The sequence below is a fragment of the Manacus candei genome, unplaced genomic scaffold, assembly GCF_025592945.1.
Source record: "Manacus candei isolate 608988 ecotype Guabito, Panama unplaced genomic scaffold, ASM2559294v1 h1tg000162l, whole genome shotgun sequence".
NCBI classification, from domain to species: Eukaryota; Metazoa; Chordata; class Aves; order Passeriformes; family Pipridae; genus Manacus; species Manacus candei.
Window position 1 is genome coordinate 90663 of NW_026138210.1, and position 25694 is coordinate 116356.

At 56.8% G+C, this 25694-nt stretch overlaps 1 protein-coding gene across 4 annotated transcripts in view; it reads right to left on the minus strand.

Annotated features, from left to right (window-relative positions):
• LOC127463465 (class I histocompatibility antigen, F10 alpha chain-like) overlaps positions 1 to 25694 on the minus strand; it is a 92983-nt gene that overhangs the window by 46658 nt on the left and 20631 nt on the right. Inside the window, exon 7 of one of the 4 annotated variants that reach the window (XM_051772934.1) lies at positions 2195 to 2306. The exons of 1 other annotated variant lie outside the window; for it this stretch is intronic. In XM_051772934.1, the coding sequence (XP_051628894.1) occupies positions 2293 to 2306 (14 nt within the window). In that variant the 3' untranslated portion in view covers positions 2195 to 2292. Of the gene's footprint in view, positions 1 to 2194; positions 2310 to 13958; positions 13987 to 25694 lie in introns of those variants that run through there. 2 more of the 4 variants (XM_051772938.1, XM_051772937.1) reach the window with 2 other exon arrangements.

The window sequence follows — 25694 nt, forward strand, 5'->3', positions numbered from 1 at the left end:
GGGTTGGTGCGAGAACGCAGCCTTGTTTCACACCACTGGTTATTAGAAAGGGCTCAGAAAGTGCATTGCCATATCTGACTTGGCTGTGCTGATCCTCATGGAGTGAGATGATCATTTTAAGGAACTTGGGGGGACAACCTAAATGTTCCAAAATCTGCCACAGACCTTTTCTGCTCACAGTATCAAAAGCCTTGGTGAGGTCAACAAAGGTTCCATAGAGACCTTTGTTCTGTTCCCTGCACTTCTCTTGCAGTTGTCTGAGGACAAATACCATGTCTGTGGGGCTCCTGTGGCTCTGACTTCTCTAATGTATCCATATATAAAACTCGATAACTTTTTTTTTAGAGCCTATTTACCTAAATGAGTTCATTTGACTTCCATATATTAAGGGTTGGCTTTATTTCCTGGTCTATTTTTCCTGATGAAATAAATAATCCAACAGTTCTGCTGGAGCCCGAGTTCTTAAATCACTGGAGTTTTCATTGCATGTATTGTGTAATAGGTTGAAAAATTCCTTAGCTGGCAGCTGGAACAAAACTCCATCCAGCTCCCCGGGCTTGCAAACCTCCTTCTTAAACAGCAGGAAGAGCCACAGTAGATGCCCAAGTGCTGCAGAATGGCAGGAAATGCAGGCAGTGCAATGGTTGCAGTGTGTGAATCTCTGCAGTTCAGCAGAGGTTCCTCATCCCTCTGGAGCAGGGAGGTCACTGCTGGGAAGTTGTGCTGTGCAGAAGCCTTGAGCTCCTGTGGCAGGACGAGCACAGGGCAGTGCCACGGCCTTTGTGGGGAAGATCCTGCGGGGCCTGCCAAGTGCTGCTGCTCTTTGGAAAGCGGGAGAGTTGTGGGTCCTTGCGAGGAGGAGAATGAAGATGTTCAGCAGCAGAAAGCAGAGCAGAGCAGTGCCCTCCTTTTGTCCGGGGCTGCCAAGGGGGCACTGAACCTGGCGAGCCCTGAGCCAGGAGCAGCAGGAGGGCAGTGTAAACCCGACAGCCCTGGAACAGCACGAGAGGCTGCAGAGCTGGAGAAGGAATTCTGCGGGAATACTCATCTCCAGAATGCTGCTGGAAGCGTCCCTTTGGCCCCTAGAATTGCCCTGGGAGTTTGCTGCCAGGCTTTGCTGCTCTCCTGCTGCAGTGAGTCAATGGGAGCTGCCGGGTGCTGTGGGCTGGCGATGCCGTGGGGAGCAGCTGCCCGGCCGTGGTGCCCCTTGCCGTGGGTGCCGTGCGGGCTGACGGTGCCGGCGGGTTCCGTGGCAGCGCCGGAGCCCGGCGGGATCCGCAGCGCGTCCCGCCCGGCGCTGCAGGACCGGCAACGGCAGCGAGGGCTGCCAGGCCTTGGGAAAGCTGCGACCTGCAGGAGCTGTCAGGGCTCCAAGGCACAGCCCGGGGGGCCAGCAGAGACACAGAGTTCCTGCCGTGCCCATTCCCGTTCCTGCCGTGCCCATTCCCATTGCTGGTAATGCCCAGCCTGCTCCCAGTGTCCCCGTTCCTGTCCCCAGGGTCTCCATCCTGGTCCCCCACATTCCCATTCCCGCTCCTGGTGTTCCCATTACCAGTTGCTGGTAATGCCCACCTGTTCCCCATGACCCCATCCTGGTCCCCCATGTCCCCATTCCCATTCCTGGTGTTGCCATTCCCAACACCTGATGTCCCCATTCCCAGTTCCTGTTGTCCCCAACCTTCAGCTGGTCTTTCCATCCTGTTCCTGGTGTCCCCATCCCTTTCCCCATTGTCTCCTGGTGTTCCCATTCCCTGTTCCTGGTGTCCCCAACCTGCTCTTGGTATCCCCATTCCCAACTTCTGGTGACTCCAACTTGTTCCCAGTGTCCCCATCCTGGTCCCCCAAGTCCCCATTCCCATTCCTGCTGGTAATGCCCAGCCTGCTCCCAGTGTCCCTGTTCCTGTCCCCCTTGTTCCCATCCTGGTCTTCCACATCCCCATTCCCAGTGTTCCCATCCCAGTCCTGACGTCCCCATTCCCATTCCTGGTGTCCCCAGCCTGTTCCCAGTGTCCCCATCCAAGCCCCCTGTCACCATTCCCATTCCTGGTTCCCACAGAGGGAGCCGGAGGAGGGAGCCAGGATTTATTGCCCAAAGCAGGAGATTTTCACACCCAAATTAAAGTTTCAAAAAGAATTGTGGTCCTGGGTTTCACACGGGAAAAAGCAGGAAGTTGATCCATTGGGAAGAGCCGCAGGGGGGCCGGGCTGGGTGGGAGCAGCGGGATGAGCTCTGCCAGCAGCTCTTGCCTTTCCTCAGGGAGAGGGAAGGGGCGGATCCAGCTCCAGGATCGCTCAGGCCGTGATTCCTGCTGGGATGAGAGTGGGGAAAGGAGTCACCATGTCCCTGTTCCCATCCCAGGGGATGGAGCCGGCTGTGGAGCCCAGGGAGAGTAGGAACTGCTCCGGATTCCCTCCTGATCCTGCTCCATCCATCCCACCCCAATCCCATCCCAATCCCACTCCTGAATCCAGCCCTTATCCCAGTCCACAATTCCACCTGATCCCACTCTGGAATTCTGTCCTAGTTGGAACAGCTGGGACCGATTCATCACTGGATGGGTGTAGCCCAAAACTGTGGATTCTGTGGCCTTCCATGCCATTTTCCCAGGAACTGTTGTCGGGGGGGGGGGGGGGGGAAGGAGGAGGGGGGGCCTGCGAGGTGGGGGGGGTGTTCCTGTCCTCATACCCTTTTATGGAATTCCCTACTCTGAGTATCCTCATAGCCTTTTATGGAATTGCCCGCTCTGAGGGAAGAACTAAGCATCCTTTTATGGAATTTCCCGCTCTGAGGGGAGGACTGGGCATTCCTGCCTGAACTGGAGAATATATAAACCTGGAGTTTCGGAACCTTTTTACCACTCGTGGGATCCAGAGGAGGACTGCAGCTCACCGCTCTCAACCAGCCTGAGACCACCATCCTCAACTGGACTGCAATCACCACTTTTGACCAGACTGCAACAGCTCTCTGACCAGCAGGTTTTTTTCCCCTCTCACTTTACTTTGGACTCGGGGGGGTCCCAAGGAACAGCACTTTGTTGATGGCCCAGGGTGCTGGGTTATACATTTGGGTTTTGTGGATTAAACCCAATTGCTTGTCTGTATAATCAGACTTATTGGGCAAGGGGGGCCCAAGGGGGGCCCAAGGGAGCTGGGCCAGGGGGGGAAGGGCTGCAGGGGGTGGATCCCAGAGGAGGAAACCTGCCAAAAGCGGTGGCCCAGCCGAGGGAGGAGCCGAGCGGGAGCACAAAGAAGAGCAGCCAAAAGGTCCTGGCGGTCGCTCGGCAATGGCGGGGGGGGCAAGAGCGGTTTGGGGGCCCCCGTGAGAGCCGGGGGGGAACCCCGGTAGCCGCGGAGTGGGGAGAGCGGAGAGGGGCGATCCCGGAGCTGAGGGACCCCCGGAATGCTGGAAAGGGGGGGAGCAGAGAGGGAGTGCCGGGCCCCCTAAGCGGGGGTCCCGGAGAGGGGGAAGGCCTTGGAGTGTGGAGAGGAGGGGGGGCCTTGAGGCGGGGTGGGAGCCGAGAGTGCCAAGAGGTTTGCGAGGGTGGGAGGCGAGAGAGGAGGGCCGGCCGGCCCTGGGAGGCAGAGTGGGGAGAAGTGAGCCCTGGGACCCCCCTGGCAACACTCAAGGGGACCCCGGCGAGTGGGAACTCCCCGGAGCCGCAGGACCCCCGGCAGCCCGGAGAAGGGGGACCCCCAATGCAGGCAGAAGTGCCATCAGACCAGACAGGGGGGACCCCTCAAACCTCAGACTGCAGAGAGGGGGAACTCCTGGGAGAGGTTTTTGGGCTGAATGTTGGTGTTTTGGGGGTTTTTATGGACACAAGATGCCCGGTGAGTCCTAGAGCTGGACTTGGGCAGGAGAAACCCCCAAGGCAACGGACTTACCCCTTGTTTTCCCCCCCATCAGGATTTTTGCTTCCCAAAGCTTGGGCCAAAGGAGGAGGAGGCTGTGAGGAAGAGGAAGATGCCGTGGGTCCCCCAGGCAGGTGAGGAGGAAGTCAGTGCCCCTTTGGGTCGGTCTTTTGTCTTTTGTGGCGTCCTGCCGGGGCCGGAGTTGGGGGGATGTCCTTGGGCTTCCCTGTGGGTCCAAGGCAAATCCCCTGCCTGTCCTTGTTGCTTCCTGCCCCAGGCCCCGAGGTGAGCCCGGAGAGCGCGGAGGACAAATCCCGGCGGCAGAGCCTGGTGGGAGAGACCCTTTTGAAGGGCTCCCCGGCGCAGGAAGGCAGCGGGGAGGAAAAGGGCCGGAGATGCCCCCGCAGGAGGGGCTCCAAAGCCATCCCAGGGGGCTGTGAGGAGGAAAGAGCCAGCGTGTGCCGGGAAGGCGGCCGGAGCTTGAGGCGGAGCTGCGAGCTGGTGGTCCCTGAGCAACCTCCCAGCAGGGAAAAGCCCTTCAGCTGCTTGGAATGTGGGAAGAGCATCAGCAAGAGATCAAACCTCCTGAGGCACCAGTGCATCCACACTGGGGAACGGCCCTACACGTGTGGGGAGTGTGGGAAGAGCTTCAGTGACAGCTCCACCCTCCGCAACCACTGTCACATCCACAGTGGGGAACGGCCCTACACGTGTGGGGAATGTAGGAAGAGCTTCAGGAAGAGCTCCGACCTGCTCCGACACCAGATGATCCACAGTGGGGAACAACCCTACACCTGTGGGGAGTGTCGGAAGAGCTTCAGGAAGAGCACCCACCTGCTCCGACACCAGATGATCCACAGTGGGAAAGGCCCTACACATGTACGGAGTGTGGGAAGAGCTTCAGGGACAGCTCCAGCCTTTGCAAACACCGTTGCATCCACACCAGGGAATGGCCCTACAATTGCTTGGAATGTGGGAAGAGCTTCAGCACAAGCACCAAGCTGCTCAGCCACCAGCACATCCCCACTGGGGAACAGCCCTACACGTGTAGGGAATGTGGGACAGCTCCACCCTCTACACCCACCGTCACCTCCACATCAGGGAGAGGCCCTTCCACTGTGGGGAGTGTGGGAAGAGCTTCAGGCAGAGCTCTTCCTTGACCTCCCACCAACGGACCCACCGGTAAGAGAAGCCCCGAGTGCCCCGACTGCGGGAAGAGCTTCGGCCGCTGCTCCAACTCCATCAGCCATGGGAGGACCCGCATTGGATGATCCACAGGGACCCCCGTTGGGCACAGACCTGGTGTGCTGGTTTAATGGTAAACCAGCAGGGGAAATGTCAATGGTGACATCACGGGGACATCGATGACATCACAGGGACAGTGGTGACATCACAGGGACAGTGGTGACATCACCGGGGGTTAATTTTGGTGTGAAAATCTCCTGCTTTGGGCAATAAATTCTGACTCCTCCTCCGGCATCCATCAGTTCCTCCCTGGGAACCAGGAATGGGAATGGGGACAGGGGGAATGGGAATGGAGACACCTGGAATGGGAATGGGAACATTGGGAGCAGACTGGGAACAACAGGAATGGGAATCGATACATCAGGAACTGGGAATGGGGGCACTTGGATTGGGAATGGGGACACCGGGGAGAGGGATGGAGACATTGGGAGCAGGTTAGGGAGCCCAGGAATGGGAACGGGGACACCTGGAATGGGAATGGAGACACCAGGAACTGGGATGGGAACACCTGGAATGGGAATGGGAATTCGTGGAATGGGAATAGGAACATTGGGAGCAGATTGAGGACACCAGGAGTTGGAATGGGGATACCAGGAGTGGGAACTGGAACACCTGGAATGGGAATGGGAATTCGTGGAATGGGAATGGGAACACCTGGAATGGGAATAGGAACATTGGGAGCAGATTGAGGACACCAGGAGTTGGAATGGGGATACCAGGAGTGGGAACTGGAACACCTGGGATGGGAATAGGGAAAACAGAGGTGGGATGGGAAGACCTGGAATGGGAAGGGGGACAATAGGAATGGGAATGGAGACACCTGGAATGGGAATGGGAACACCAAGAACTGTGAATGGGGAAAACAGAAGTGGGATGGGAACACCAGGAATGGGAGGACAATAGGAATGGGAATGGGGACACCTGGAATGGGATGGAACACCTGGAAAGGGAATTGGAACACCTGGAATGGGAACACCTGGAATGGGAACGGGGACACCTGGAATGGGATGGGAACAACTAGAATGGGATGGGAACACCTGGAACAGGAATGCAAACCCGTGGAATGGGAATGGGAACACCCGGGCCCGGGCTGTGTCCCTGGTGGAACAGGAGGCCAGGCCCAAAAGAGTTAACTAAGAAATTGGGGCCTGCTAACAAGCTACCAACATCCAAGACCATCTGTGCTCGTTCTGTTCTACTGACTGGAGCAAAGCTTCAGAGAATAGTACAGGAACATGTCCTAGGCCTAGAGGGGATAAATTAGAGAGACAGCAGGATCAGGGAGACATTGGAAGAGGAGGAATAGGTCGGGAGCCAGGGCTTTTTCCAAGCTTCAGTGAGCGGGTCAAGAAGAATGGAAGAGAAGGAAGGTCAAGCTGAGAAAGATGAGTTGAAGCCCCCAGAGCCATGGAGGAAGAGTGGAAGTCCCCTCAGGATTGAGGGCCAAGAGAAGCACCGCCCCAAGCCCCCCCTGAGCTCCACCTCTACTCCGCCTGTTATTAATATGCAGAGATAGATGTTGGAATCACTTGAATATGCATTTAATCACAGCTGAAGATTGCATAAAAATGCTGATTTTGTGTGAAGCCTTGGAGCAAGTTTGTCCAGCGCGAGCTGGCTTGCTCCCAACGTTGAATAAACAAATACCTTGCCACTTAAAGATAAAAAGTCTCTGAGCAGTTTCTCGGACCGATTTTTCGGATTCAGTGCCCAGTCAGTTCCAGGATGATCCCAGTCACTCCTGGTCTCTCCCAGTTGCTCCCACTTTCCTCCATGTGGTCCCACTCATTCCCAGTTGCCCCCAGAAGCTTCCAGCATGATCCCAGTTGCTCACAGCCACTTCCAGTCATCCCCAGTGCACTCCCAGTTGCTCCCAGGATGATCCAAATCACCTCCTGCATGATCCCACTCACTCTTGATATGATCCCAGTATGACCCCAGTCACCCTCAGTGTGGTCTCAGTTGCTCCCCGCATGGGCCAAGCTGCTCCCTCTGTGATCCCAGTATGGTCTCAGTTGCTCCCAGTTGCCCCTTGCACAGACCCAGTCACTCCAAGTAGGATCCCGGTCCTCCCTCCTGACAGTCCCACTCAATCCCAGTTGCTTCTCTTGTAGATCCAGTCACTCAATTCCTTCCAGTTGCCCCCAGCCTGGTCCTAATTCCCCTTCACGTAGTCCCAGTCACTCCCAGTATGGTCCCAGTCACCCCCACCATGGTTGCACACACTCCCAGTATATCCCAGTAGAGCCCTCAGCATGCTCATAGTCCTTCCCAGTCACTCCCAGATGCCCCAGTAACATTCCAGTTTCCACCAGTATGATCCCAGGGACTCCAAGGCACTCCCACTATATCCTATGTGGCTTCCAGTTGCTCCCAGTAGCCCTCGGTGTGGTCCCCGTTGCTCCCAGTATGATCCCTGTTGCCCCAATTCTGGTCCTGGAGGGTCCCAGTGTGCTCAGATCCTGCTCCCGGGGGTGTCCTGCTGGGTCCCAGTCCTGGTCCCGGTGTATCCTGGTGTCCCGGTCCATCCCAGTCTGTCCCAGTGCATCCCAGTCCATCCCAGTCACTCCCAATCTATCCCGGTCCTTCCCAGTCTATCCCACTCCATCCCAGTCCCTTCCCAGCAGCCGCCGCCGTTTCCCGGGTCCTGCCCCCCCGCCCCCCAAGATGCTGACGGGGTCGGGGCTCCGTCTTTGCCTTCGTCTCCCTGGGCCTGCCTGGAATGAAGGGGCCGCTGGGACACTGCGGGACCTCCTGAAACCAAAGGAACCCCGGGAGAATTTGGATACTCCTGGAATCAAGGCACAATTGGGACACTGCAGGGCCCTATGGAAAAAAAGGAACCTTGTGACACTGCGGAATTCCTGGAATCCAGGGGCCTTTGTGACAGGGGGGCCTCATGGAACCAAAGGAACCCTGAGGTGTTTCAGAAGGTCATGGAATCAAGGGGCCACTGGGACACTGCAGGGCCTCTGGCAATTAAAGGAACACTGGGACACTGGGGCAGGACATCCCCCCTGCAATGGCCCCAAGACAATGCCCCATTTGCAAAGGGGTCAGTGCTGAGCTGAGAGGGGGCCAGGACAAGGCAGGAGATGTTGGACCCCAGACTGGTTTGACCCCAAATGAAGCCCCTGATGGTGAGGGAATCCCTGGAGTCCAAGGACTGTCAGTCCCTGGGTTTCTACCAGAAAGGGCCAGTCCCCTTTCCCAGGGGCAGGTTCTTCCAACAGAACCCTTCTTGGGGGTGTGTGGAGATTCCTGCCTTGGCTGGGGACCCCCCAAGGTCACTGCTGTAGGTTGAGAGCAGAGATCTCCCCACGAGCGCTGGTCTGGGGGAGTTCCATCCATCTCTAATTAAGAATTATTGCTTGTTTGTCACCTTTAGTAGAATTGCTTCAACAATTGCTTTAGTGTAGTGCCCTGTCCTACCTTATCCTGTACTACTGGTAGTTTTAGTGTTTCTACTGTTCATTAAATAATTCTGTTCTGTGTCATCATTTTCAAAATTAAATAATTCATTTTCTATCAATAGATCTGATTTGCCATCATTAAAGCCTGGGGGACAAACGTGGTTCAGTCACCCCTCTAGAATTGCTCTAAATTTCAACTGTTGGTACAATGCAAGGCTGAGATTGGATCCAGCAGCCCCCAGCACCCAGAGTAAGCTGGGAGCTCAGGGGGACCACCCCCCTTTCCCAACCCCCAGTGCCCAAAGACCCCCATGGGACCGTCCATCCCTCCAGACCACCCCCCTTTTCCACCCCTCTCCCTGTTCCTCCCACTTTTCCATGGTCTCCTCAATCCCCAGCCCCTCCCTCAGTCCGGGCCTTCCAACCTCCCTTGCACTCACTTTTGGGGCTCCCATCCCCTCTTTTCTCCCCTCTTTCCCCCCTTTCACACCCCACCCCCCTGCCCGCCCCCCCCGCTCACCCGACAGCTCCTCGCCCGCAGTCGGGGGGGCTCCCAGCACCACCAGCACCGCCAGCACGGCCCCAGCTCCCCGCACACGCTCCATGCCCAGCGCCGGACAGCTGCTGACAGCCCCAAACCAGCCGGGCGGCGCCGTTTTGGGGGGTTTGGGGCGCGCTGGGCTTGGCTGAGGGCGCAGTTGGGGCCCTTTTTTCGAGGTGTCTTCCCGGCGACTGATGAGTCATCAGCGCGGCGCGCTGGGATTGGGCGCGGGCGGCGTGGGCGCTTTGGGATTGGCTGAGGGCCGTTGGGGGCCCCCGCGGCAGCCCCGGGGCTGGGGGGTTCGGGGGGTCCGTGGGCTGCGGGGGAGGGGGGAGCTCAGGTGAATCCAAAAATGCCCATCCAGGGAGTGCAGAGAATTGGGAAGCTTTACTGGGAACATCGGGAGCAGTCGGGTGGTGCCAGAACAAAAGCAGGTACAGGGGGGGACACGACTCCCCCAAAATCAGCGCGGGGATGGATTGGGGGGTCCAGGCTGGGACCCTCAGCCCTCCAAGGACCCCCCCAAATCCCTTCTCAGACTTTCCATTTCCCCACAAAGCCACTCCCATCCCCAAAAGGCTCCCACAAAACTCCCTCCCAGCTTCCCCCAGGACTCCCCAAAGCCCCTCTCAGCCCTCCCAGCACCCACCAACCTCCTTCTCAGCCTCTCCATTCCCCCAGAGACCCTTTCCCTTACCCCCCAAAACTCCCTCCCAGTTCCCCCCACTGCCCCCAGAGCCCCTCACCCCCCTCCCAGTGTGCCCCCGGTGCTGGGGGGGCCGGGCTGTACCCCAGTCCCGGCTGAGGGGGTGCTCCAGGCTGACGTGCTCCACCCGGCACCGGGGGGGATTTCCAGCATCCCCAGCACCTGGGAGGTCCAGTCCCCGTTGCCTCAAGAGAGCGCGGAGGAAAAGACTCCAGACCAGGGGAGTGGATGAGATGAGATAAAGAGAGCAGGTCCTTTAGTGGAGCCTCAGACCAGGGGAACACACACCACGTGCACCCCCCAGGCAGTGGCTCTGGGATTTTAGAACAAGGTCCATCCAACCCCAGATCTCTCCACCCCCCACTTCTGCCCCGTTCTGCCCCTGACACACCCCTTTGGGAATTGGCTTTGGGGTCTTTGGGACCCCTTCTTCCTCAGCTTCATCTTCTTCGCAGCACCCACAGTCCTTGGAGCTCCTTCAGAGTTCTGGGCTTTAAGGTGGCTGTGTCTGTGGGATGTCTTCAGCTCCAGGCTTTTCTACAATTCTACCTTGAAAAGAAGATTAAACATGCTAACAGGATTTAGAGGGATTGATATGGGATGGGGTAACAGGGTTGGGGATGTGCAAACATTATGCTACAGGGTAAGGGATAGAATGCAGCTCCATTAAAATCTACAATCACTACACCACTACTTCTAAAATCTACCAAAGTTAAAAATTCCAAAAAGCTCTGAGGCATCACACCTCTTCTTTTACAGTTCTATCACAACTTTTTATAAGTCAATCATATTATATTATAGAGCTCCATTTCTATGTTGTTAGGTACACCTTTTATATACTTTTATATAACTTTTATAAACTTTTTAATGTATTAATAAAATCCCAGGGATCTTGCTTGGAACTCCCCACATCCAGGGACCGAGAGGATCTCCCTGAATAACACTTTCAGTGGGCACTGGAATCCTCAGGGTCCTGGAACCCCTGGAGCATCAACAGCTTTGTCCCTCCAAAGGGGTCCCAATTTGTTTCCAATGGTTCAAGGATACAAAATAAACCAAATACCAGTTTCCAAAACCAAATGAACTTAGAAGTCCAGAAATCACAAGTTAATATCCAAAATACCAGAAAGGATTTCTTGAAGATTCTTTCTTTGCAACCTGAAGTACTCATAATACAAAAGAAACCAAATACCTGTTTCCAAAACCAAATAAACCAAATACCAGTTCCAGAACCAAATAAACCAATGAGTCCAGACTCCCAAATTAATATCCAAAATCATGGCTGGGCTGTGTGAACGAAGATTTGGGAAGGGCTCTGCCCACATTTGCTACAAGCACACTGGTGACTAAAGAGGCCAATACGAGATAGACACGTCCAGTTGCAAAAGGCAGAGCAGAAAGACTCCTTGGATGGGATGGACAGGACACGGTTCTTTCTGCGTTGTCTTTTCTCCTCGATGCTGATCCTGCTGCGTTCTCAAAGGCAGCAGCAGCGTTAGAGATGGGGTGTCTCCAGACCTCCCGACTGGAGGTCAGAGTAGACCAGTGATGAAGATCAATGTGGCCAAGGCTGAGATGTTGTTTCAGGCAGTCCTTGTATCTCCTCTTCGGGGCTCCTCTCTTGCGGCAGCCGGTGGCAAGTTCACCCCAGAGCAGGATCTTAGGGAGGGGGTGGTTGGTCCTTCATCCTGGAGACGTGCCCTGCCCAGCACAGCTGTGTTCTCAGCAACATGGCCTCAATACTTGTGACTGCTGCCTGTTCTAGAACAGATGGATTGGTCACATCATCTGACCAGTGGATGTTCAGGATTGTACGGAGGCAGCGTTGATGGAAGCGTTCCAGGAGTCTCAGGTGGTGGCTGTAGATGACCCGTGATTCGGACCCATATAAGAGAGTAGACAGCACTATGGCTCTGTAAACACTGATCTTTGTGCTTTTCTTCAAGTGTTTATTACACCAAACTCTTTTATGGAGTTTTTGGAAAGCATTATATGCCTTTGCCAACCTGTTGTCCATCTCTCCATCAATCTCACCATCCGAGGAGATGAGGCTCCCTAGGTAATTAAACTGCTGGAGTGATTTGAGCTCTGATTGGCCAATGGTGATGTGGGGATGATGGAAGACTTCCTGAAGTGCAGGTTGATGGAGGACCTCTGTCTTCTTTAAGCTGATTTCCAGCCCAAAGAGCTCAGCAGCCTCAGCAAAGCAGGATGTTAAACGCTGCAGAGCTGCTTCTGTGTGAGCGACGAGGGCGGCGTCATCAGCATAAAGCAGCTCCTGGACAAGATGGTTTAAGGTCTTGGTGTGGGCCTTCAGTCGCCTTAGGTTGAAAGGGCTTCCATCAGTACGGTATCGGATGTAGATCCCGTCCTGATTATCGAGGTCCGCCATGGCCCTTTGGAGCATCCTGCTGAAAAAGACTGTGGATAGGGTTGGTGCGAGAACGCAGCCTTGTTTCACACCATTGGTTATTAGAAAGGGCTCAGAAAGTGCATTGCCATATCTGACTTGGCCGTGCTGATCCTCGTGGAATGAGATGATCTCTTTGAGGAACTTGGGGGGACAACCTAAACGTTCCAAAATCTGTCACAGACCTTTCCTGCTCACAGTATCAAAAGCCTTGGTGAGCTCAACCAAGGTCACATAGAGACCTTTGTTCTGCTCCCTACACTTCTCTTGCAGTTGTCTGAGAGCAAATCCCATGTCTGTGGGGCTCCTGTTGGCTCTGAAACCACACTGGCCTTCAGGAAGAAGTTCTTCTGCTATAGTGGGTATTAGTCTGTTCAAGAGTATTCTTGCCAGGATTTTGCCAGCAATGGAGAGCAGAGTAATACGCCGGTAGTTTGAGCAGTCTGATTTATCTCCCTTCTTCTCATACAAGGTGATGACGACTGCATCACCAAGGTCTGATGGTATAACCCCCATCTAACTCACCCTGGGGTGTCATTCCTTTTGACTCAGTCATTAACCCAGCTCAGGTTAATGTCTTTCTCCCCCTTAACCCTCTGAGGGTTGGCTTGACTCTCTTCCGGAAAACCTTTCAACAGGTACCAGAGAACCTTTCAACAGGTCCAGGCTACACCAGAAAGCCTTTCAACAGGTCTGATGTGCCCAGGTCACACCGAGAGGAGAAAAATTATCACTATAATTTCACAGTGAGGGGATGGTCACCATTTGGCTCACTCTTGGTATCAGTTTTGGACTACACCGATTACTCCACCACATCCAAAGGGTCCTTGTCCCTGACACCAAAAATGTTACGACCCACCCCAGAAAGGGCGGATAACCCAGGTTTTTATTAATAAATCCCTTGGGGTGGATTAGAGTGAAACAACACTGAATAACTGGTGTTTGAAAACTTACATATGTAGGGTTTATTTTAGAACAGTTTTGTTTCAAAGGTAAACAGGTACGTTGCCATTTTGGGTGTTATCATCTGTATCTGTCATCTACAGCAATATGGCATAAAGAGAACCTTTGGGGAAAATGCATAAGGGAGAGAAAGGAAAGACAGGAGAAGGGTAAGGGAGAGGAAGGGAAAGAAAAGCTGAGAGTGGAAAGATGTCTATAGTCACCGCCCACGGGGTCCAGCGATGGAAGTTGGTAGTTGCAGCTCCTGTGTCTGTCAGTTGAAGTGGTGGCCTTGATCCGTTGGGGGTGAGGGAGGAAAGCCCCCACACGCCAAGAAGTTATGAGTTATTATATCCATGGACAGTGTCCTGGGCCATGCCACGAACCCCTAGCGTCTCCCAGGCCTGCCCAGAGTTCCCGTGAGGAGCAGGGAAAAGGCTTTTTCCCACCTTCCAAGATTGGCAGAGGGGAGGATGGGCTTTGATGGGCCATGTCATGAACCCCCAACACCTCGGACAGCCCAGAGCAGAGTTCCCGTGAGGGGCCTGGTAAACTCGGCTCTTCTCTCCTTTCCAGGGCTTGACACCTTCAGCAGCACTGGAGGGGGAGATGGGCCCAGCTGCCCATCAGAGGGATAATGGCAAAGTCCTGCAAAAGCCGGTAAAATCTCCTGGCAATCCCAGAATGCAGAAATCATTGACTGTTTCAGTCTCTGACAGTTTCACACAGGAAAAAGCAGGAAGTTGATCCATCGGGAAGAGCCACAGGGGGCCAGGGTGGGTGGGAGCAGCGGGATGAGCTCTGCCAGCAGCTCCTGCCTTTCCGTAGGAAGAGGGAAGGGGCGGATCAAGCTCCAGGATCATTCAGGCCGTGATTCCTGCCAGGATGAGAGCAGGGAAAGGAGTCACCATGTCCCTGTTCCCATCCCAGGGGATGGAACCGGCTGTGGAGCCCAGGGAGAGCAGGAACTGCTCTGGATTCCCTCCTGATCCTGCTCTGTCCATCCCACCCCAATCCCACTCCATCCATCCCACCCCAATCCCACTCCAGAATCCAGCCCTGATCCCAGTCCACAATTCCACCTGAGCCCACTCTGGAATCCTGCCCTGAGCTGGAATCCCCTTCCAACCCCTTTCCAGCCATTAGGCCCCCATTCCCCTCTGGAATCTTGGCATCCATCCTGGGATCCCTGCCCAGAGGATCTGGATCCACACACGCTGCTGGGACTCACTGGTGGGCGCGGGGTCGTATCCATTCCCCTCCCTTTTCCCTGTGGAAAGAAAGTGGGATCAGCACCCGTGGCACAGGATCCCCGGAATGCTGCCGGGCGGATCCGTGCCCCTTCCCGACCCCCATCCCGGGAGTTACCGGATCGGAGCTTCCAGACACCGACTGCCACGAGGCCAATGATGATGATGATGGCAGCGATGACGGACACAGTGTCCTAGTTAGAACAGCTGGGACCGATTCCTCACTGGATGGGTGTAGCCCAAAACTGTGGATTCTCTGGCCTTCCATGCCATTTTCCCAAGAACTGTTGTCAGGAGAGGCCTGCCAGGTGGGGGGGATGTCCTGAGCACCCTCCTACCCTTTTATGGACTAAGCATCCTCATATCCTTTTTTGGACTGAGCATCCTCATAGCCTTTTATGGAATTGCCCGCTCTGAGGGAAGAACTAAGCATCCTTTTATGGAATTCCCCGCTCTGAGGGGAGGACTGGGCATTCCTGCCTGCACTGGAGAATATATAAACCTGGAGTTTCGGAACCTTTTTACCACTCGTGGGATTCAGAGGAGGACTGCAGCTCACCGCTCTCAACCAGCCTGAGACCACCCCCCTCAACTGGACTGCAATCCCCACTTTTGACCAGACTGCAACAGCTCTCCCACCAGCAGGTTTTTTTCCCCTCTGCCTTTACTTTGGACTCGGGGGGGGCCCAAGGAACATCACTTTGTTGATGCCCCAGGGTGCTGGGTTCTACATTTGGGTTTTGTGGATTCAAACCAATTGCTTGTCTGTATAATCAGACTTATTGGGCAAGGGGGGCCTAGAGGGGGGAGAGCAGAGAGGGGCGATTCCAGAGCTGGGGGACCCTCGGAATGCTGGAGGGGGGGGGGAGCAGAGAGGGAGCGCCGGGCCCCTTAACCAGGGGTCCCGGACAGGGGGAAGGCCTTGGAGTGTGGAGAGGAGGGGGGGCCTTGAGGCGGGGTGGGAGCCGAGAGCGCCAAGAGGTTTGCGAGGGTGGGAGGCGAGAGAGGAGGGTCGGCCGGCCCCGGGAGGCAGAGTGGGGAGAAGTGAGCCCTGGGACCCCCCTGGCAACACTAAAGGGGACCCCGGTGAGTGGGAACTCCCCGGAGCCGCGGGACCCCCGGCAGCCCGGAGAAGGGGGACACCCAATGCAGGCAGAAGTGCCACCAGGCCAGACAGGGGGGACCCCCCTAACCCCAGAGAGATGGGGAATTCTGGGAGGGGGTTTTGGGTTGAATCTTTGTGTTCTGGGAGTTTTTATGAGCACAAGATACCCTGTGCATTTTAGGGATGGACTTGGGCAGGAGAAACTCCCAAGGCAATGCGCTCACCCCTTGTTTTTCTCCCCCTCCCCGGCGGTCGGGGTCGTACTGTTGTTCCCGATCCCGGCCGGCTGAGCCAAGAGCCCGGCCACGTGTGCGGGGCCCGATCCGCTCCCTGCTCTCGTTGTCCCGGGGCAGCCTCTGGTGTCCCCCCAGCTGTGGGGGTGTTTTGTTGGCTCGGGCACAGGCGACCCTTGTGCGGGGCTGTGTGCCGGGGGGCTGCTGGGGGTCCCCGGGGGGTGTTTTGGGGCGGTGTCGGGGTGGGTTGTGGGCAGAGCCCCGTGGGTGGTCGGGGGGCTGTGGGTCCCCCCCTTGTTGGGGGTTGGTGTTGGTGGGTCAGGCCCCGGCGGCTCCATTGTGAGGCCGGTGTGGGCGGGGGGGGCTGGTCCGGGGGAGCCGGAGGGAGCCGAGGCAGCGGGTTTGGGGAGCCCTCGGGAGAGCCGGGGGTGGGGGGAGGAAGGGCGGGAGCCCCGGAGTGTGGAGAGCGGAGCGGGGCGATGGCGGAGCTGGGGGACCCCCGGCAGGCTGGAGGGGGGAGCAGGGAGAGGGAGGAACCCCGGGAGGCTGCAAGGGTGGTCCCGGAGAATGGGGAGCCTGGGCAGTGGGGACCCCTGGGATCACCGGGCCAAGAAAGTGGAGAAGGCAGAAAGGGGGAATGTCTGGGAACCTGGCCCCCTGAAGCAGAGAGTGAGGGGAGAAGGGACCCCTGGGAGCACCAAGAGCCCCGGCATCCCTAAGCGGGACCCCCAGCAGCCCAGAGAGGGGAGAGCCCAGAAGTTAAACGTGCAGAGACCAGAGAGGGAGGAGGGTTTTTTTGAGCTGAATGTTCATATTTTGGAGTATTTTTTTGCTGACTCTTGATCTTTTGCAAATTTGCGGGGAGTTTGTGTGGGGTTTTTTTCCCAAATCTTGTTGTTTTCTTTTTTTCTGGGCTGAATGTTGGTGGTTTTGGAGGTTTTCAGGGACACAGGATGCCCGGTGAGTTCCAGAGATGGACTTCGGCAACACACTCACCTCCTTTTCTCCCCCCCCAATCAGGATTTCTGCTTCCCAAAGCTTGGGCGGATGGAGGAGGAGGCTGCGAGGAAGAGGAAGATGCCGTGGGCCCCCCAGGCAGGTGAGGAGGAAGTCAGTGCCCCTTTGGGTCGGTCTTTTGTCTTTTGTGGCGTCCTGCCGGGGCCGGAGTTGGGGGGATGTCCTTGGGCTTCCCTGTGGGCCGGAGGCAAATCCCCTGCCTGTCCTTGTTGCTTCCTGCCCCAGGCCCCGAGGTGAGGCCGGAGAGCGCGGAGGACAAATCCCGGCGGCAGAGCCTGGTGGGAGAGGCCGTTTTGAAGGGCTCCCCGGCGCAGGAAGGCAGCGGGGAGGAAAAGGGCCGGAGATGCCCCTGCAGGAGGGGCTGCAAAGCCAGCCCAGGGGGCTGTGAGGAGGAAAGAGCCAGCTTGTGTCGGGAAGGCGGCCGGAGTTTGAGGCGGAGCTGTGAGCTGGTGGTCCCTGAGCATCCTCCCAGCAGGGAAAAGCCCTTCAGGTGTTTGGAATGTGGGAAGAGCTTCAGCAAGAGATCCAACCTCCTGAGGCACCAGCACATCCACACTGGGGAACGACCCTACACGTGTGGGGAATGTGGGAAGAGCTTCAGTGACAACTCCAACCTCCGAAAGCACCGTCGCATCCACAGTGGGGAACAGCCCTACACGTGTGGGGAGTGTGGGAAGAGCTTCACTCAGAGCTCCCACCTGCTCCAACACCAGATGATCCACAGTGGGGAAAGACCCTATATGTGTGAGGAATGTGGGAAGAGCTTCACTCAGAGCTCCCACCTGCTCCGACACCAGATTATCCACAGTGGGGAAAGGCCCTACACGTGTGTGGAGTGTGGGAAGAGCTTCAGGGACAGCTCCAGCCTTTGCAAACACCGTTGCATCCACTCCAGGGAATGGCCCTACAAGTGCTTGGAATGTGGGAAGAGCTTCAGCACAAGCACCAAGCTGCTCAGCCACCAGCACATCCCCACTGGGGAACAGCCCTACACGTGGAGGGAATGTGGGACAGCTCCACCCTCTACACCCACCGTCGCCTCCACATCAGGGAGAGGCCCTTCCACTGTGGGGAGTGTGGGAAGAGCTTCACGCAGAGCTCTTCCTTGACCTCCCACCAACGGACCCACCGGTAAGAGAAGCCCCGAGTGCCCCGACTGCGGGAAGAGCTTCGGCCGCTGCTCCAACTCCATCAGCCATGGGAGGACCCGCGTTGGATGATCCACAGGGACCCCCGTTGGGCACAGACCTGGTGTGCTGGTTTAATGGTAAACCAGCAGGGGAAATGACAGCAGTGACACCTGGAATGGGATGGAACACCTGGAAAGGGAATGAGAATGCCTGGAATGGAAATGGGGACATAACGAATGGGATGGGGACAATAGCAATGGGATGGGAACACCAGGAATGGAAATGGGAACACCTGGAATGGGAATGGGGACATTGGGAACAGACTGGGGACACTAGGAATGGGAATGGGGGCAGCAGGAATGGGAATGGGGACACGTGGAATGGGGAGGGAACACCTGGAATGGGAATGGAAACACCTGGAATGGAAATGGTGACACCAGGAATGGGAATGGGAACACCTGGAATTGGAATGGAGACACCTGGAATGGGAACACCTGGAATGGAAATGGGGACACCAGGAATGGAAATGGGGACACCAGGAATGGGAATGGGAACACCTGGAATTGAAATGGATACACCTGGAATGGGAACACCTGGAATAGGAATGGGGACACCTGGAATGGGAATAGGGAAAACAGAGGTGGGATGGGAACACCTGGAATGGGAATGGGGACAATAGGAATGGGAATGGAGACCCCTGGAATGGGAATGGGAACACCAAGAACTGGGAATGGGGAAAACAGAAGTGGGATGGGAACACCAGGAATGGGAGGAGGGACAATAGGAATGGGAATGGGGACACCTAGAATGGGATGGAACACCTGGAAAGGGAATTGGAACACCTGGAAAGGGAATTAGAACACGTGGAATGGGAATGGGAACTCCTGGAATGGGATGGGAACAACTAGAATGGGATGGGAACACCTGGAACAGGAATGCAAACCCGTGGAATGGGAATGGGAACACCCGGGCCCGGGCTGTGTCCCTGGTGAAACAGGAGGCCAGGCCCAAAAGAGTTCACGAAGAAATTGGGGCCTGCTAACAAGCTCCCAACAGCCAAGACCATCTGTGCTCGTTCTGTTCTACTGACTGGAGCAAAGCTTCAGAGAATAGTACAGGAACATGTCCTAGGCCTCGAGGGGATAAATTAGAGAGACAGCAGGATCAGGGAGACATTGGAATAGGAGGAATAGGCCGGGAGCCAGGGCTTTTTCCAAGTTTCAGTGAGCGGGTCAAGAACAATGGAAGAGAAGGAAGGTCAAGCTGAGGAAGATGAGTTGAAGCCCCCAGAGTCATGGAGGAAGAGTGGAAGTTCCCTCAGGATTGAGGGCCAAGAGAAGCACCGCCCCAAGCCCCGCCTGAGCTCCACCTATACTCCACCTATTATTAATATGCAGAGATAGATGTTGGAATCACTTGAATATGCATTTAATCGCAGCTGAAGATTGTATAAAAATGCTGATTTTGTGTGAAGCCTTGGAGCAAGTTTGTCCAGCGCGATCTGGCTTGCTCCCAACGTTGAATAAACAAATACCTTGCTACTTAAAGATAAAAAAGTTTCTGAGCAGTTTCTCGGACCGATTTTTTGGATTCAGCGCCCAGTCAGTCCCAGGATGATCCCAGTCACTCCTGGTCTTTCCCAGTTGTTTCCAGTTTTCTCCATGTAGTCTCACTCATTCCCAGTTGCCCCCAGAAGCTTCCAGCATGATCCCAGTTGCTCACAGCCACTTCCCGTCATCCCCAGTGCACTCCCAGTTCCTCCCAGTACGATCCCAATCACCTCCTGCATGATCCCAGTCACTCCTGGTATGATCCCAGTATGACCCCAGTCACCCTCAGTGTGGTCTCAGTTGCTCCCAGCATGGGCCAAGCTTCTCCCACCGTGATCCAAGTATGGTCCCAGTTGCTCCCAGTTGCCCCTAGCACAGATCCAGTCACTCCAAGTATGATCCCAGTCCTCCCTCCTGACAGTCCCACTCAATCCCAGTTGCTTCTATTGTAAATCCAGTCACTCACAGTTCCTTCCAGTTGCCCCCAGCCTGGTCCTAATTCCCCTTCATGTAGTCCCAGTCACTCCCAGTACAGTCCCAGTTACCCCCACCATGGTTGCAGACACTCCCAGTAGATCCCAGTAGAGCCCTCAGCAAGCCCATAGTCCTTCCCAGTCACTCCCAGATGCCCCAGGAACATTCCAGTTTCCACCAGTATGATCCCAGTGACTCCAAGGCCCTCCCACTATATCCTACGTGGCCTCCAGTTGCTCCCAGTAGCCCTCGGTGTGGTCCCAGTTGCTCCCAGTATGATCCCTGTTGCCCCAGTTCTGGTCCTGGAGGGTCCCAGTGTGCTCAGATCCTGCTCCCGGGGGTGTCCTGCTGGGTCCCAGTCCTGGTCCCGGTGTATCCTGGTGTCCCGGTCCATCCCAGTCCATCCCAGTCCATCCCAGTCCATCCCAGTCCCTTCCCAGCAGCCGCCGCCGTTTCCCAGGTCCTGCCCCCCCGCCCCCCAAGATGCTGACGGGGGTCGGGGCTCCGTCTTTGCCTTCGTCTCCCTGGGCCTGCCTGGAATGAAGGGGCCGCTGGGACACTGCGGGACCTCCTGAAACCAAAGGAACCCTGGGAGAATTTGGACACTCCTGGAATCAAGGCACAATTGGGACACTGCAGGGCCCTATGGAAAAAAAGGAACCTTGTGACACTGCGGAATTCATGGAATCCAGGGGCCTTTGTGACAGGGGGGCCTCATGGAACCAAAGGAAGCCTGAGCTGGTTCAGAAGGTCATGGAATCAAGGGGCCACTGGGACACTGCAGGGCCTCTGGCAATTAAAGGAACACTGGGACACTGGGGCAGGACATCCCCCCTGCAATGGCCCCAAGACAATGCCCCATTTGCAAAGGGGTCAGTGCTGAGCTGAGAGGGGGCCGGGACAAGGCAGGAGATGTTGGACCCCAGACTGGTTTGACCCCAAATGAAGCCCCTGATGGTGAGGGAAGCCCTGGAGTCCAAGGACTGTCAGCCCATGGGTTTCTACCAGAAAGGGCCAGTCCCCTTTCCCAGGGGCAGGTTCTTCCAACAGAACCCTTCTTGGGGGTGTGTGGAGATTCCTGCCTTGGCTGGGGACCCCAGCTTCCTTCCCAGTCCACACCAGTCATTCCCAGTCAATCCCAGTCATTCCCAGTCCCTCTACCTCCACTCCCAGACCCTCTCCGTCCATTCCCAGTCGTTCTCACTTCACTCCCACATCTCCCAACTCTCTCCCCAGTGACCCCCTCGCCCATCCCCTTCTCCCCCACTCTATTCCCAGTCCCTCCCAGTTCCCCCCAGCGTGTCCATCTCGCTGGTGCCGTCGAGCTCCCAGCCCGGCCCCGGCCGCCTGCTCTGCTCCGGGATGGATTTCTACCCTGCACCGGTGCAGGTGAGGTGGTTCCAGGATGGGCAGGAGCTGCCGGAGCATGTGGTGGCCACTGACGTGGTCCCCACCAGGGACTGGAGCTACCAGGTGCTGGTGCTGCTGGAAATCCCCCCCCGGCGCGGGGTCACCTACAGCTGCCAGGTGGAGCACGTCAGCCTGGAGCACCCCCTCAGTCGGCACTGGGGTCCGACCCAGCCCCCCCAGCCCCGGTGGGGGAAATGGGGGCGATTGGGAAGGAGTTTGGGGGGTGCTTGGGGTGCTGGGAGGAGGGTTGGAGGGTCCTAAAGGGTCTGGGATTGGCTTGGTGGGATCCCTGGCGGGGCTGGGAAGGGACTGGTAGAAGGTTTGAGGGACTCCCAGGTGGGCTGGGGGGAGCGGGCTGGGCTCTGTGGGGTGCCGGGGGGTGCGTGGGAGGAGGTTTTGGGGGTGCTGACCCCCCCGGCTTCCCCCAGAGATGCCACCGGACACCGTCCGCAGCAAGATCCTGGTGGGGGTCGGGGGCTTCGTCTTGGGCTTGGTTTTCCTGGCGCTGGGGCTCGGCTTCTACCTGCGGGAGAAGGTAAAGGGGGGTCCCAAAATGGGGGTCGTGTCCCCCCCCTTGCTCTCCCACAGCCTCTGTGCCCCCCCTGCCCCCCCCAGTACTTTTCTCTCACCCCCTTTTCCCTCCCCACAGAGCTCCTGAGCCGCCGGTGGCCGCAGCCCCTCCCCGTGGCCTTGGGCCCAGCTGGGACCCTCCAATCCAGCCCCGCACTTTGGGGGGGTCGTGTGTCCCCCCCGGCCCTGCTTTTGTTCCCCCCTCCAGAGGAACCTTCTGGGGAGGAGGTCGCCCTTTCCCTCCTCCGCTCCCGTGTTGGCAGTGGCGTGTGTTCATCGGCCAAAAGGGGGAATTCCCGGCCACAGCCAGCGACAGACAGCGGTAGTTTCGTGGGAAGAACCCCTTTTTCTCCTTTTCCACTTTTTCCCCTTTTTGTTCTTCTGCCAATACACAGATATCCTTTAATAAAGAGCTGTTATTTTTCCTTTCTCCATACTGCCTCAATTGGAGTCTCTTCATTTCCAATTTACAGTTGCTTACAGGGAGGAGTTTGGGTTTCCTCATAACTCATCCCCCTTAGCAAAACACTTCAGTCTCACTCAACTGAGAAACAGGTGCTGCCCCATGCTCCTGCCCTTGCCTTTGCACATCCCCACATCCCAGAGCCCCAGCAAGAGCCCTGAGGAATGAGGCAGGCACAGGATCTCCCTTCCCAGGGGTGGGGGTCAGGCCTTGGCCCTTTGCAAGAACAAAACAAATTCAGATTTATTCAGCATCACAGACCCCGGGACTTTGCTTGTCCCCACCTGTCATCACTGCCTCCAGTTTTCAGCTCTAACTGGAAGCAGGGGACAATTTCTGAGTGCTGGCCCTCAGTGGGACCCATTATTGCCAGGGTCCCGACTAATGCTGTCGAGACGGTGCAGCACATGTCAGGAATGATCACAGCTCCAAATGACTGCTGGGGGTTTCTAAGAGGAATTTTCAGGAAATGCAGCAAGGCAGGGGCATCCTGAAAGGGAAGGATCCTGTACTTCCAGTGTTCTGCTTCGGGTTCCCAGGGACGGGCAATGAGAAAGATCAATTCATGTCTCCATTCAATAGGAAGCATGGAAAATCCAAAGCTGTTCTTCTTTGAGGGCAATGGTGCAGGGAGTGTCAGAAATCAGCCCCCTGGGCCTCACAGGCAGCAGCAGTGGTGCTTTTCCAGCCTCCTCAGGGTTGCTCTGCTGTTGCCATCAGAGCCTGCCCAGCCAGAGGTGCCCCTGGGCACCAGAGTGCCCTGGGCTGGGAGGGCTCTGCAGGGCAGAGCTGAGCACCCAGGGCTGGGATGGGCTCTGGATGCACTGCCAGGGCCCAGCCCTGGGCACAGGGAAGCAGCTGCTGGCAGGGACAGCTCCAGGCAGCAGAGCCTGAGCACTCCTCTGCATTGCCCTCTGCTCAGCTGCACAGGGAAAGAGGGAAGAGTTGGGAGGAATTGATTTTGCAAGTGGAGTCTTCACAAAAACCCACTTTTTTTCCAGGCATCTTGGAAGTGGATCATCCACCAACAGAGAGGTGCAAATAGCACAGGGAACCTGTGTGCTGACCAGCAGGTCACTTGTGGGCAGAGCAGCTCTCCTGAGTCTGCACTGGGGCACAGGGAGCCCTTTGGGACCTCAGAGCTGTCCAGGGTTCAGACTGAGAGCAATGGGGAGGGTGAGAATTCCTACCCGGTCATGGAAAGTGCTCTCGCTGAGCAGCACAGAGCTGAGTTGAACAAAGTTCCCCAAAGAAATCCAAAGAATTTGGAGTAAAGCAGCAGAGGATTGTAAAGCAGCAGAGGATTGACTCAAGGCAGCCCTGCCCTGACTGTGCTGCCTCTCCTGTCCCCTCCCCAGCGCGGGACGCGCAGAGGCCGCCCGGCTCCCCCCAGCCAAGGCCTGCCGGGCCCCGCCAGCAGCGGCTGCTGGCCCAGTCACTTCCAGTCACTCCCAAGAGGATCCCAGTTGCCCTCAAGGTGGTCCCAGTTGCTCCCAGTCCCCCCCAGGATGGTTCCTTTCCCTCTCAGGGGCTCCCAGTCTGAGTCCAGTATGGTCCCAGGCACTTTCAGTCACTGCCTGGAGGAGGCCATTTGCCCCTGCATGGTCCCAGTTGCTCCCAGGATGATCTCAGTATGTGTCCAGTATGTGTCCCAGTATGGCCCCAGGAACTTGCAGACACTTGCAGTACAAATCCAGTTTGATCCCAGTCATCCCCAGTATGGTTGCAGTCCCTCTCCCATACTCCCAGTAGTATTGCAGTCACTCCCAATATGGTCCCAGTATGAGCCCAGCAGGGGCCCAACTTCTCCCACCATGATCCCAGTTCCAGTGTGGTTGCTCCAGGATGGATCAGGAATGGGGACCCCTCCGTGACCCCCCCTTGTGTCACCCTGTTCTGAGGGAGCTTTGGGGGTACATCTGCACCCCAACACAGCATCCAACACAACCCAAAATGTGCTGGGACCCCCTTGAACCTGGGAATTGAGGGGAACCATGGAAAACCCTTCTCAGAGAGAAAATTGGGTGACCCGAGTCCTGGATGCTTTTAGGAAAGAGGTCTGAACATTTCTTGACTAATGGAGGGGGGTGACTTTTTTATTCTTGACCTTTCCAGTTCTCCATTTGGGGGCAGGATGTCCTCTGGGCCAATGTTTTGTTCCCTTTGCAGTGAGTGCAGCCTCAGAGGGCTGAGCCCTCTCTGGCTGGGCTTGGCCTCTCCTGCAGAGACTCAGGCCTGGCTGGGCTGCCCCAGGCAGACGCTGCAGGAAGAAGAGCTCAGGCCGCCTGGGTCTGGTGTCCCTGGGGCTCAGCCTGTGCCCCATTGCTGGGCAGGGGCTGAGCCCCACCTCTGCCTCGGGGCCTTGGCCAAAGGGCTGGCAAGGAAGAGGCCCAGCAGCCTTGGGGCCTGCCCAGCTTTCCTCCTCCCTGGGGGCTCTCAGTCCTCCCCTGACACCGTGTGGGCCCAAGGCCTTGCTGGCTTCGGGCTCACGGCCCGCCGGCACCATCCCAGCGGCCTGACCCCCCTCCTTCCCCTCTCTCCAGCCTCTCCTGCCTTTTCTGGCAAGGGGCCATCCAAGGCAAACCCCGGTTCTCAGCAATGGCACCTGTGGCACGGCTGCAAGGCTCGAGTGGGCCAGGTAAGAGCAGGAGCACCGAGAGCCTGAGGAGCCAGGAGATGCCCTGGCTGGGCATGGTGCTGCTGCGGGACGAGCTGACACCTCTGCACAGTCTCTGCCCGTCCCTGCCAGCCGACTTCTGCCCAGGCTCTGGGCACGGGGACGCAGCACTGACACTTTTCAGCCCCCGCGCTGTTCCACAGAGGCTGTGATGTCACAAGGTCCTTGCCTGGCAGCCAGGAGATGGGCAAGGCAAGGCAAGGACGGAGCCTCTGTCCACCAGCACCCCCAGGGCCTCTCCCACGGGGACCCTTTGCAGCTCCTCTGCCCCCGGCCTGGAGCTGCAGGGGGTTCTTGTGGCCAGAGGCCCCAAAGGCACCAAAGGCACTCTTGAACCTCATGCCCACGGGCTCGGCCCAGAGGTCCAGCCTGGCCAGGTCCCTCTGCACAGCCTTCCTACCCTCCAGCACATCCACACTGCAAGCCAGCTTGGGGTCCTCTGCCAATTTGCTCATGGAAGACTCAATGCCCTCCTGCACATCCCCACGAAAAATAGGCAACAGGACTGGGCCTGTTCCCCAACAAGTTCTAGTGTTTGACAAAGGAGCCCACCCAGCAGTGGGGAGAAACTGCTGGCAGGAGATTGAATGGGGGCAACAGACAATGGATGATGGACAAGTTCTGGGCCATGGCCATTTGTTAGAAAAACAAAGTAAAAGCTTAAGGCCTGCCATATTTCAGTGGTCAGAGACCTGGCAGAGAAATC